The sequence below is a fragment of the Tinamus guttatus genome, unplaced genomic scaffold (genome assembly GCF_059628265.1).
Source record: "Tinamus guttatus ecotype Peru unplaced genomic scaffold, ASM5962826v1 Tinamus_guttatus_pri_ptg000104l, whole genome shotgun sequence".
Lineage (NCBI taxonomy): Eukaryota > Metazoa > Chordata > Aves > Tinamiformes > Tinamidae > Tinamus > Tinamus guttatus.
This window is the reverse complement of record NW_028288638.1, coordinates 626,247-640,106: the sequence shown is the minus strand read 5'-3', so window position 1 is coordinate 640,106 and position 13,860 is coordinate 626,247. Positions and strand designations below refer to the sequence as shown.

Below are 13,860 nucleotides of genomic sequence, written 5' to 3'. Positions count from 1 at the left end.
AGAAACAATGGAGGAATTAAATTAAATGACTTTATGACCTACTATGTCTCACTTATATCAGTGATGAATATAAATTATGTTCATGGTAGTATAACTCAGAGAAGATGAAAATTATGCAGTTTAACTTGCACTCTGTAGTTCAAAAATACTTAAAAATGCCCTGCTCCTTACTCTGAGGATTCAGCAGACCTTCAGCACAGTCTTCTGTATTTTCCTGCTTAGAATTTTGACTATTTAAATAAACCAATTTTAAAGAGAAATAATTATGCAGCAAAAATATTGTCAATTGCATTCTTAGAAAAAAATTAGTTATGTTAGAAACACTTGTTCATAAAATACCACTATAATATAAAGGGAGTCTCAGAGATTTGGTGGTGGGGAAAAATAAAATCTAGTTATTCAGGCAATTAAATAGAATTTGAAAGAGACATCGCATTGTCATGGATGTTTTATTTTCAGTGGCTCACTCTCCTGTCTCCCTTATGAATAGGGTTCTTTAGTTAGACTGCATCTCATATCCTGCATCATAAATTGCCTTTCTGGAGTCAGAAGTCAAAGTGGATTACATAAAGAATCATTTTTATCTGGGGTGCAGATTATATTGAATTGCCATTTTACCAGAGTTAATCTCTGCTACTGCTAGTAGTCAGCTGTAGGAGCACAGAATTGAGTATTGTCTGATTTGTATACTGATGTGGTAAGAGTGCATAAACTAGGTAGCTTAGAGATGAGAGAGCTCTGTGCTGAATTGCAAATGTATAGTGCATGCGTGATCATTGCCTCATTTATCCTACTTAAAATTGTTTTGCTTATGCCTGACTGTAAAAACATTGCCATTGGAGTTTTTAAATAAAACTGTCCTCAGAAAAGCCAAAAACTTAATGAAAAAAAAAAATAGTGAAAATGTAGTCTTACATTACATTTGACAGGAAAAAAAAAAAGTTCTAAGGGCTTGAAAAAATCACGCTACTTACAGCATAAAGACAATAATTAGCAGCATATTTACAAATTTACTTTGTCTTCATAAATCTTACTGTTTTTCATATGTCCATGATTTTCTTCCGTAAGTTGCTTCTGAAAATAAGGCCTTTTACCTGAGAAGCAGGTTCTTACCCTGCATGGAGGAAAGCAGCGGTTAAGTGCAACTCTGCAGGACACTCTTCTTGTACATACTCATCCTAAAATAATTGTCTTAAGCAACCATTAGATTGTGTAGCAATGTGGGTCAAGCATGCGGATGAAAAACTTTTAGCAATAGTCAGTGGATTGCAATTCTTCGTGTTTCCTTTTTCTCCCATTTTCTTTTTCTATTTTTGCTTACTAATTTCACCTGTTGCAGTTGCTTTATCCTAGACATTCATTATCACAGAAAAGAACCGCATGTTTACAGACATGTTTGCACAACGGCTAACAAAATGAGGGTCTTAGTACTCTACTAGCACTATAATAACAAGCAGAAAACAAACATCTGTCCTTGGAGATGGAGAGAAACTTTGAAAAATGCTGTTGCCCTGTCTTCTGTGGGTATTGCACTCAAAACGTGGCATGACTTTTTGTTACTTTGGGAAATGCTTTCTCACAGGTTTGTTTTGAGAGTTTCTGACACGTATATATAATAGAAGAATATAATTTGTTCCTTTTACCCAAGACTTGAGTTAAAAATAAAGGTTGGTAAAATACTCTTTGCTATTTTGATGCTTCTTTGTCGTGTATAAATTATATCTGAGATCAAAAAAAAAAATGCAAACTTCTAAGCAAATGTATTTATTTTCAGACATTTAAGTCACTTAGGGTTGAATTCATTGACAGGTATGACAGGGTGCAGATTCAGTATAGTGGGAGCTAAGCAGGCAACAGGAATTTGTAATTGATTTTCCTTGACCTTATGCTTGTAGAATATGAAGTATATATTATTGCATGTCTGAGCAGGTGTGTGTGTGGGGGGGTGCATCTGTATCTGTAGTATGGGTTGTTTTTCCTTTTGTGTAGCGTATGCATCACTTTTAGAAAACGTAGTAATAGTGTCGATTTTACCGCAGCAGACTTCCAGCCAAGGTGTTGCCTGTGTCCTTATGGCTGGACTCTACTGCCTGGAGGCCATGTTCAAATACCTTTCCCACTGGATCTCATAAAAAAGAAAAAGCGCTCTTTTGACAGCTATGATTTGATAAGACTTCCTCATTTTTCTAGGTGCAGGGACATGTAGTGATGTATCTCTAAGTAGACATGAGATCCACTCAGTGCCACTGAGATTCAAACTGCATAGACTCTAGGAGCAAGCTGGACATGGGAAGTGTTTGGAGCTACTGAAAAAATAGAGGGTCTTCTGATGTAATTTCCACGTATGTAATTTATTGTGAATAATTATACTAAAATAAGAGGGGTATTTTGTCTATGATTTTGAGCTATATTCCTGGTTTTGTTAGGAGAAAGCTCATTTTTGCTGTTCAAATATGTAAATAATACACTGTTTATGTGGGGTTTTTTGATCATAATGATATTTTAGTATCCCTGGCCAACAGAAACAACAAATAACACTTCCATGTGGAATACTGTGGCCCAGCCAGAAATGCTTTGATGCCTTGTTTTTGGAGGATAGATTATCACGGTCTGGCTAATACTGTGCATTACTGCAATATTAGTATAGACACATAGTACTAGGAGGCATGAACTGTACATTACGGGACAAGACATTGTAAAAAGAATGCTACAAATGATGCTTTTTCTCCTAAAACTCTCTTAATCTAAACAGAAAACTAAAAGATAAAGAAATAATGGAGGTGCAAAGAGAGGATAAATTCATGTTAGATCACAGTGGATCTATAATCCCAAATAATTTCTTTCTTGAATCCCAGTATTCAGTACAAGCTGTGTAGAGATAATCATTCAAAGATCACTAGCCATTTAAAAACATTATGCATATATTAAAAATAATGCTAATTTTGTTAGACTCGTGCTAAGCACCTCTCTGCAGAATGCTTTCCTTTTCTGTTCTGCTTTATTTTGATTAGTGTTTGTTGCCCTGTGTCTGGTGTCTTTGATAATTCTAGTCCCTTGATCAAAATAGCAAAGCAGCTGTGTGGTGGGTGCAGACTCACTGTTGGGTCTTTGGAAACAAGCATGTTGGCAGTACAGGTCTTGCCACGAAGCAGGGAAATAGAGGACTCTGAAGCCTGAGTCAAAGGCCTTAAAAAAAGACCTTTTTTTTTTTTTTTTTTTTTTTTTGCTCAGCTTTGCATAGATTGTTTTGAAATAGCAGATAAAATATCTTTTTGTCTGTTTGAGTTTGGTTCCCTTAATTATGCAGATCTATGTGCATGCTGCCAGCATAGTTATACATAAAAGAATACTATTCAATCAGAAATTACTGTTATATATTTTTCCTTTTTTAACTAACTAGAGTGATTTTCAAAACATGATAGTGCAGGGCCAGCTTTTGAAGAAATGTGGTGCATGTTCTCAGCCTTGTTAAAGTGAGTTCGTTTTGTTGGATAATGTCAAGAACATATGTACACGGTTGCAAGAACTATATAGGGACACTTGCCTTTTCATGGGTAGCTAACTTATGAATCTATGGCATTGTATTCAGAACCATATTCTTTATGATATATATTCATTTTGATTGTTACTTAACCTGTAATGTCTATGGATTTTATTTCATTTGTTTTATTTCATTTGATCTTCGAGGCTGTAGATAGATTCAGCAAAATATAGTCAAATTTGCTGTGCATAGCAATATCAATTGTGCAATTACAGGGTGTTCAAAAATTACTTCCATGTACATATTTTTGTATAAGTAGATTCCATGCTGCTTCCTTTATGAATTTCAAACCGAATATGAAAATCTCAGGAAGACATTCCTCGAATCTCCTCCCACAGGCATCTAAAAAGAAAACAAAAATATCGGGGGTTTAATGTAATCTCTCCTACAATGTTTTTTTCTGACCATTTCCTCTTTCTTCAAAACAAACTTGAAGTGTACTGTATCTACTTGAATAGCAAGAATATACAAAATATCTCCTGCGCTGAACTGTTTCTTTGAAGGGAACCACAAACTGAATATAGTCCCCAGGCCCTCATTGCTGAGAGCTGCATCTTCATCTGTGTATGAGCAAACACGTCCTCGTTGAAGTCTGATCAAATATTAAGGGATTCCTTGCATGGCATACAGAACGTCCAATTTTGATATTTAATGTTGATCTGATTGACATTCCTGGAATTTGTCATTCAGAAGAACAGATCAGGCTGTATTGTTAGCTGCACTTAGAGCTTAGTATTTATTGTTGGAGTGTGTATTGCAAAGTGTATTTTATAAAAAGAAGCCATTCTAGTAATTTTGCTAAATTGTGATATACATGTCAGATATACATCAGTATATCCTATCCCATACATGAGTTGCAATGAAACTATAATGCACATATTTACTAATATTTCTTAACCATTCTGTTAGCACAAACAATGAAGGGGTCATTTTATTATTTTATCAAAAGTCTTTGTAGGATTAGGGAAGTTTAGGGGTAAGATGTGTTAGACCTTATGGTCTGACAGTGTTATGCTGCTACCTCATCAGAAGCAGAGATGAGCAGGCTTTCTCGCTTGCATAATTATTGTTTTAATTATATCTCTACTTCTGGAACTGGTGCCTTCAGTTAGTTGGTGCTAACAAAGGAAGTGTTAGTAGAAATAGAAAGAAAAAGTCATGTTGAGAGAATGCCATAGACAATGGTGTTTTGTATAATTTGAAGAAGTATTTGCAACTGAAAATTCAGAAGCTTGAAATTCTACCCTTTGACTTCTTTGAGTACTGCAAGCATGTAAGGTGACAGTCATCATCATCCATGGAGATGGACTATAGTATAAATGGTTTACAAAGTAGATTTCTTAAATATGTACAAAGTTCTAAAATGTGTATTTATTTATAATTTTTATCAAGCTCTGATGAGACAATACTGACAGAAGTGCATCTTTTGAAATCAATAAAATCAAATCATCCTCAATTTAGCCTTCAATATTCTTAGTTAGAGGAATTTTTCCTTGAAGGCTGTAGGATGGTCAATGAAATTTTGCAGTATCATTGTACAACACATATCTGAATACTAAGTTGATTTAATTATGATTGTGTCCCCCAATTTTCTCCTCAAATTTTGAATAAAAAGGAATCTAGAACAAAAACTATCTGCAGTAGCAGAACATTTATTTTCCCCCAAAAAATAGTTAAGGACAAATCTTGCTCCAAATTTCTGTACAACACTAAGAACTACACAAGGTTTATGCCTAAGATTTATATACAATTAAAGGAATCTCTTATTACTTCCAGGCAATTTAATTGGGCTCATGTTTTACTGATTACAGTCCTCAAAGATACCTCTATTGGATTTTTAAGAGGTATCAAGTGAATTATTAATGATGACTCAGAAGTTTGTGTCTCATTTTGAACTATAATTAAGGAAGTATTCATGAAAGCAACTATATTTAAGAGAACCTAAAGAAGTTGAATAAGATTGTGAGAAAATGTCTTTGCAATATGTATACCTCTTGCCCATTTGTTCTGTTCAAATACAATCCGCATATGCCAAGCCTGGTTTTCCAGTGGACACAGCAATATATAATAAAACAATGTTATTTGCTTCTTCCTTTAGGGGCTGATGTTATCAATTTTGATGGCCATGTAGTGTTACCGTACAGATTCAGGAACAAGAAAATGAAAACACTGAAAGATGTCATCTCTCTGAAATTTAAAACCTCTGAAAGTGAAGGTGTAATCTTCCACGGAGAAGGACAGCAAGGAGACTATATCACCTTGGAACTTAAAAAAGCCAAACTTGTTCTTAATTTAAATTTAGGTATGTTTTGTTTGTTTTGAATTTTTTAACTCTCAAAAGAATTTGCAGTCAAATAGGATATACTTTTGCTCCTATTGTGTGCAAGCCACTTCATGTAATTGAATCATTCTATTTTCTTACTGTTCCTTTCTTTTCCATTCCTTTCCTTTTACTCCATATGAAATAGTACAAAAATAAAGTCATATGTAAAAGAAAGGTCAAAGTATTTTAGCATTAGTAACTTGCCTCAAATGAAAAAGCCTTGGTAGAATTATATTTGGCTTCAGGGATTGGTTATTCTGAGAAAGAAAGTGGTTTTGTGAGAGCACAACTCTACCAGCAGTGTTAGAGTAATCAAAATCATCCTCAGGAAGCTACAGGAAGAAAGATACAGCTTTGAGAAGCTGCAGACCGTATGAAGTTGAGGTTTAGTGACCTTCCTAGAGAGAATCTTAGCTGCAGGGTGGGCAGAAGGAGGATTCTCACCTTTTAAGCTCCTAGTATGAAACCCACTGAAGCTGGTAAAACTACTGCCTTTTATATAGATAAGACTTTGTTGTGAATAGATAGATTTTTCACATTTATCATAAAGGGGAAAAAGCTGTCAGGCTTTGTACAAGCAGGACTGAAACTGAAGGAGATGAAGAATGGAAATCACGGTATTTGTAGATGTGAAAACGGGCTAGCAAAGGAAGATAACTCATTTGCCTATCAGGCAACCTTAAGAAGGTTATGAACCCAGATACACTATTCTAAATCCTGCCTCAAAAATCCCACTGGAAGAATAGGGACTTATGAGCAAGCTGGTTTATAAAGTACTTTTTTTTTTAATGAAACAAAAACATATTTATCTTGTTTCAGGTCATCTTTTCTTTCAGACAGAATAATTTTTGAACAAAGCTTCATGTAACTTCTTCTCTTGCAATCAAGTGAACAGTAAATTATTCTATTCATGTATTATTTACTATGAATAGCAATTATTTCCACTAGCATTTTCTTCTGCTCTTTTTCTAAAGATCCACAATGTGGGAAGATGATGAAGGAAAAAAAATCTTCCTATAGCAGTAGTCTATTTTTTTAACAATTTTAATTGAAATGCTAATCCACTGATTTCCAGTTTCTTCATATTCCTCATTATAGTTTGTCTCTCTGCTCTATTGTAGCTTCCTTACACGTGCTTAAGGAGGTGTTTAAATCATTAGATGGACAGACACTGTCACGCACACTTGTTTAGTAGACATAGGTGATGGTCTAGGATGTCATCCTTCCCCTGAAGATTGTCTTTGCGGCAGACTTAGGGGAAGGGACTTCATAGAGGTTGTAGGAAACCAGTGACCTAGTTTCAAACATCTAAGGAGGTGAATTCAGCTTCTGCTTTGCATAGTTTTGACTTTGCATGGAAGAAAACCGAAGCACATATACATGTGTGATACACGTGTGATTTTGTGTGGGTTTTTTGTTTGTTTGTTTTGTTTGTTTGTTTTTTACAGCAGCTATTGAAAGATCAGTGAACAGTGACCTCCAGCAGAAAGGTGATGTTATTAAGGGTGTAATGTCTTAGGCCATGGCAGTGTGATTTCCCAAAACATGTTTGTGTCATGTACAGCCTTAATGTCTGAGTTCCAGACATGATACTAAGAATTTCTCAGCTCCAGAAATACTCTTAGATGCTTATGTATTCAAAACCCGGAAGACTGCACTGAGTTATTGGGCAGTGCAACAGTTTTTTAGACTTCCTGCTGAATTACCATTTGCTGCTTCAGTTGAGATATATACTTCCCACTTCTACTGGCTAAGCTATGTCAATTAGATTGCAGTGAGATGTGATCTCACTGAGTAGCGCAGCTATACTGGCAAAAGCCTCTTTGAAACATAGGAATAAATTGCAAAACTGTAGTTTTGTTAATAGCTTATTTGGCTTCCAAAATAGGAGGAAAGACTGAAATAAGCTATGTTAGAGGAACTTTTTTTTTTTTTTTTTTTTTTTTCCAGCTATTTGCTCAGACTGCACCGAGCCCTTTCCTGTATAGTAGCTCATATAGTTATACTGGCGGAATCTCCCAAGTGTAGAACTCATTTGAGTGTTTGCTGTTACTAGACTGGAAAGGCTTTGTATTATTGGATTCTATTGTCAGGCACCAAGTCCTCAACTGTAGTAAATCAGTAGAGTTCCAGGGAAGCTGAGAATGTGGCACAAAGGCTATTCCAGGGAAGGTAACAACTTTTCACTTCTATAGTGTAGTGATCAGAACAAAGAAAATCTCTGGTTGAAAACAACTTTACATCTGAAAGTAGATGCTGCTTCTCTAGTTAGCCTCCAAATAGCTGTTATCACCATTTATGCAGCTCACTGAGTGGCTTCTTGGTTATTTGATCTGACTGTCTGGATTCGATCTGGATATTTTTAGCAACAACCCTCCAGGTCTTAGCTTTATAATGGACTGATGTCCTCCAGCATGTTAGGTGTCTGATGCAATTCAGGTGACATATTGATAGAGCAGAAGGAATATGTTTGCCTAGCAAGTATGAGCAAGGATTAAATTCACTTTCTTCTATTTTCATTTTAGGTAGCAACCAGCTTGGCTCTATTTATGGCCACACATCTGTGATGACGGGCAGCCTCTTAGATGATCACCACTGGCACTCCATCATCATAGAGCGCCATGGCAGAAATATCAACCTCACCTTGGACAGGCACATGCAGCATTTCAGAACCAATGGAGAATTTGATTACCTAGACCTTGATTATGAGGTGAGCATTCAAACTGACTTTCTAAAGAGATTTGAGTTAGGAAGAAAAAAACTGGTACCATTTAAGATGTTTTGGTACCTTTTATACGTTTGCTTTGATTATTTTTTTTCCTTAGACTTCCTCATTTTTATCTTTCAAACAATTCTCCCTTTACCATAAACATGTTTTTTGTCTATTAATCTACCAGATTCTAAGTTTGACCAGAGCCTTTGTTGTAAGCATCATATCAATGTTTTGCTTTAAAATTACGGAATGACAGAAGGATTGAGGTTGGAAGGGACCTCTAGAGATCATCTAGCCCAACCTTCCTGCTCAAGCAGGGACAGCTAGAGGACGTGGCACAGGGTGGCATCCAGCTGGATTTTGAAAATCACCAAAGAAAGAGACTCCACAACCTCTCTGGAGATTTATATTATTTAGCAAGTTAAGCATATGCTACTTTTAAAATCTTTTATGCCAGCTGCTGTAAGTGATAAGTAAATAAAAACAAATCATAACATCTGTTATCCTGCTCAGGTGATCATTATGCACTTGAGTTGTTCTGAAGTGATAGTTAATATTCATTTCTAGAAAAGGAAGTAAAGTAGAAGCTTTCCACTAATATGAATCTTGAGCTTGCTTTATTTGGGTAAGGAGGTAAATCCCTACACTTTGATAAATAAGCCATCAATAACATCCCTTTTCTAGAGGAACAGTAAAGAGTTGGAAAAAAATAGGAAGCATTCTGTTTCATCAGTCAGTTAATATGCAAAACTTGTTTTTAGTCAAATCAGGATTATTTGTTTAACTGCAGTCTGGGTTCTGCTGCTGTGAACTTTTTGCTAGAACTGAACTTCTTCAATTGTTTTAAGTTGTTGTATTAACAGAAACTTCAGCATAAGGACCAGTATCACCTTTGTACAGTGATTTTCTTCCACTCTTGACTGTTACTTTAATGTTGCTGGTTGAGCCAAATATGTATTTTCATCCTTACAGCTTAGTAAACAGTGACAGGAGATCAAAATGATGTAATGCAGTGACGTTTGAATTGAACTTTTATATCGATTTTTTTTTTACAAACATTGTTTTGATCAAGAATATAATATGAATGTTTGGGGAAAATGGCAATACAATTGTAAATATAAACTGTGCATTAGTGAAATTAGTGAATCAAGAATGTATTTACATTACAATAAATATCTATTAAGGCCTTCTTTGGTAGTAGTAATAAGATAATTGAATTGGTACTACTCATGGGGCACCTGAATATGTGAACTGAGCAATCAAAACTCAGATAAATGTGTTTTATGAAAGATTCTCAAGTGACTGAACAATAGAAAAAGTTAGGCTTGAATGCCATAAGCAAGAGTTGGGCAACATATTACATAGTGAATGTGTTGTGTATAATAAATTTACTCAGAAGCGAGTGTGCGATTGAGGATCCACCTTCCCTCTCTTCTGTGACATTAGACACATCACTGGTAGTTCTCAAAGGTTTCAGTTTCCATGTACACAGCTCTTCATGCTTAGTGGAAGCTCTCTGAATATGTGTGGCTGTGTGTTTTTGTGGTTCATGAAAAGACAAGCCTTGAGCTGTTCTGCTTATTTTCCTCACAATTAACTGTTTTTGGAGGTCAGTCATCACAGACATTTAAATGTGTGGTCCTTATGATAAGTTAATCATAGTAGATAGATAAACCTCAGAAAATCTGAACCTTTACATAAAAAAAAGAGAGTTCAAAGGTTAATCTCTTTCGGAAAAAAGATAAGTAAGCACAAAAGAGAGCTAAACATTAGTTCTGATTGCATTTTCAAGGAGAAAAACAACAAAGCAAAGCAAAAAACTTAGCAGTTCCTTTTGCCTCACTGTCACGGTGTATGATTTTTTGCATTTTTTCTCCTATCCACATTCTTAACCTTTATATTTTAGCCTCTTCAGGCACATGAAAAAACAATGCACAAGCCAAAGACTGTTTACAGCAGTTAAAACGTTAGGGTCACATTGTCCAGTTGGTGGAAAGTGATATAGCTTGTCTAAAGTCAGGTAATGTCAATTTGTAATACTCGAGGATATGTCCACAAAGCACTTTAAAATAGCCTCTATGTGCTATTTTTTAAAGTTTTATTTTTCGGCTGTACAACATTAGTTCTTCCTAAATGATAAGTCAAAGGGTCCTCACATTTACATAGAAAGTGGTATAGTGGTATATAGTTATATAGTTGCTATATAGTGGTATATAGTGGTATATAGTTATTATCTGTATGTTATTGGTAGTGGAAGGTGATCTTCCTAGCACTGTGTCATATATATGACTGCATGATTATATAAGCTCTTCTTGGCTAAGCAGATATATAAGCACTAAAGGAAGTCTGACTGGAGCCCTCAGCTGCTGTGTCTCTGAGAGACAAAGCCAAGTGAATGATTCACATTGGATCATCTGGCTAATTGTATGTCTCCTCTTGTTTAGAGAGGTAGTGGGATGGACATGATTTATTCCTGGTTCTTTATTTGAAATACATATTCTTCAGAACCAATTTTAAGAGCCATCCATATATGAACAGCTCTATGATGTCTGTCTGCTCTCTGTTTGGATGAGTTAATAACACTTGGGGTTTACTAGCATAAATATTTGCATTCACTAGTTCATCGTATCTTTTTTTTTTCTGATTTTTTTTGCAGTGTGTATTTGATATTTTGTTTTTCTGGAAAGTCGTTATGCCAGCAGTCTCTGTTTGAGTGTTCAAAGAAAGCAAATACATCTACAGCAAATTTGTTTAAAAATTACAACAAGTTCGCCCTCCAGTAACTATTTACAGTTTCTATTTTCATTCAAAGATAACCTTTGGAGGTATGCCTTTTTCTGGGAAGCCAAGTTCTAACAGTAGGAAGAATTTCAAAGGCTGTATGGAGAGCATCAACTACAATGGTAATAATATCACTGATCTTGCCAAGAGGAAGAAATTGGAACCTTCTAATGTGGTAAGAGCATAATTTAATGGTCAGCTATACTTCTGCATGGTAAAGGAGACGACAAGATTTGCTAGTATAATGAATATCCTTGGGATAGACTGGAGTGATTTAATATACAAAGCATATTTTTTCACATACCTGAAGATCTTATTTTATGTGCCTTTATGGCTTTATTTTTTTAATGTCTCAGAGCATTTTCCTGCTGGGACTTCTGTTTCATCTACTGCCCTTTGGTATCAGACAGCCACTTTTTAAAACAAGCAGCTGGAACAATAAATATTTCTTTCTTTTCCTCCTAAATTGCAGTGAGTCAAACCATAGTCTTAAACCAATTGCAGCTGTGTCTTGGTTTTGCAGCCTAATTTCTTCCACTCCTGCAAGGCTAATTAGTAAGTGGAAAGTGATGGAAAAGGGATGATTCTAGAGCTTTTGCTAGTAGCTCTGGAAAACTTCAAAATATCAGACTATGACATCATTACTTTTTAATATCTAATTAGATTTAGTAATTCTGATAGCTGATGTACATTTTATTCTTTCTATTTTTTTCCTCTTGTTTAGGCATACAGGTTTGCTCTCATGCTTAAGCGTGTGGCTTTATGGGCAGCCAGGTCATGAAAGTATTTTTATTATTATTATTATTATTTTTGTCTTCAAACACTCCCAAAATTATTTGGTGGCATACACAAGCAGTGTGGATAGGAAGCAAATGTCTTGCTGCCATGAGTTTAGGATGACTTGAGTAAATCGTTCAGGGCTTTCTTCTGTTTATAGGCATCACAAAGTCGCGCTAGCAATATATATAAGTCTGCATTTGCTTTCTTCCTTATATATTATAGAGTAAAGATTACAGATCACAGATGCAGTGATCACACTGCACGGTGTTGATTGCCATTTGTTTACTCTTTGGTTAATAGTATAAAACCTAAATATGATTATGTGAGCAATATCGCTAAATGATGAAGGTAATACGATAATTTCCCTTTTTTTGGTGTAAATCCCAAGCCTATAAAAGCTCAATTATGTTCTATAATGCAACCTAATATTTACAACTTTTTCTATATATGAGTTTCTGTAGCATTATTGAAGGCAATTATGCATGCTCCAGAGAGAAGACTTAGCTTCTCGAGCTTTTTCAGCCTTGTCACACAGAACACTGGATCTTTGAAATTGGTTCTGAATTACCTGTGACTCTTGCAAAAGAAAGAGTTATTGCAGGGCAGGAAAAAAAAAAAAAGTTTTTTTGAAACTTTGAAACTACAGCACAATACAATATATGTTATATATATATCATAGCCATTAGCTCCTCATGCCTGATTTGGAAATGCATCTTGCACAGGAGGAAACTTTTACCAGTCCACTGCAAATTAGTAAAAATTATTTATAAAGCTCTTGCTTGAACAGACTCATAGTTTCCATAGCTAAATACCATTATTTCAAAAATAAGTGATAACTAGAAAACCTACAAAACCTTTGATTTTTTTTAATTTTATTTATTTATTTTATTAAATTCTGTTATCTCTAACATGAGAATAAAATTCACATATTTACCCTTGGAAATGTTGGTGCTTCATCAAGAGAATTATGCCATGCCAGTTTAATATGATGGTTCTTTTGATTTCTGGTTCTGAGAATGCTTATAAAAATAGAAATGACTTTTGTTTTCAGTGGAATTAGTTACATTGCCTCAACTCTTCAAAAGCAAAATCAATTTTACTCGAATCAACATGGATTTTTATGTTTCTTACAAAAGCTTCTTTTCTCCTAGTTTTGAACCTGATTTAGCATGAAAAATAGACTCTGTTGAGACTGCTGTTAATCATGTTTATGATGATAGTGCTTAAGCAATCCAACCAGGATCAAAGCTCCATTTTAGCAAATACTGTACAGACACATAATAAGAGGCACCCCCGGCCTTAAGGAGTTTATTATTACAGTTTATTATTACAGGACAGACAAAATGTCATGAAATGTACATTACAAGCAAAGTATTCAATATGATGATGAGATTTATTGTAGGTGAAAAAGTGAAGAAGAGAGGAAAGAAAGAGATAAAAGAGGTGCAGGAGGGAAGGAAAAATGTTGTTACGGGCATATACATGGTTGAATTTCAGAAATCAAAAGGGAATTGAGAAGTTAAGTTTATAGAATGAAGAGACCTAGAGAACCAAAGATGATGATCTTAATTTGTCCCTGAGCAAAAATTAAAAAAATGTTTAGGTCTCAAAAAGGATTTCTTTAATTTATTCACAATATGGAAATAAATATGAAAAAGCAATTCTCAAATTTCCATTTGAAATGTAAATTTCATGTATTTACATTTGGAATGTAAATAATAA

General features: G+C 34.9%; 1 protein-coding gene across 1 annotated transcript in view; it reads left to right on the top strand.

The window, feature by feature from the left end:
- Positions 1 to 13,860, top strand: part of LOC104565350 (contactin-associated protein-like 2) — a 971,843-nt gene that overhangs the window by 447,763 nt on the left and 510,220 nt on the right. Inside the window, exons 5-7 of the mRNA XM_088520855.1 lie at positions 5,640 to 5,843; positions 8,390 to 8,574; positions 11,390 to 11,533. Of these exons, the coding sequence (XP_088376981.1) occupies positions 5,640 to 5,843; positions 8,390 to 8,574; positions 11,390 to 11,533 (533 nt within the window). The remainder of the gene's footprint in view (positions 1 to 5,639; positions 5,844 to 8,389; positions 8,575 to 11,389; positions 11,534 to 13,860) is intronic.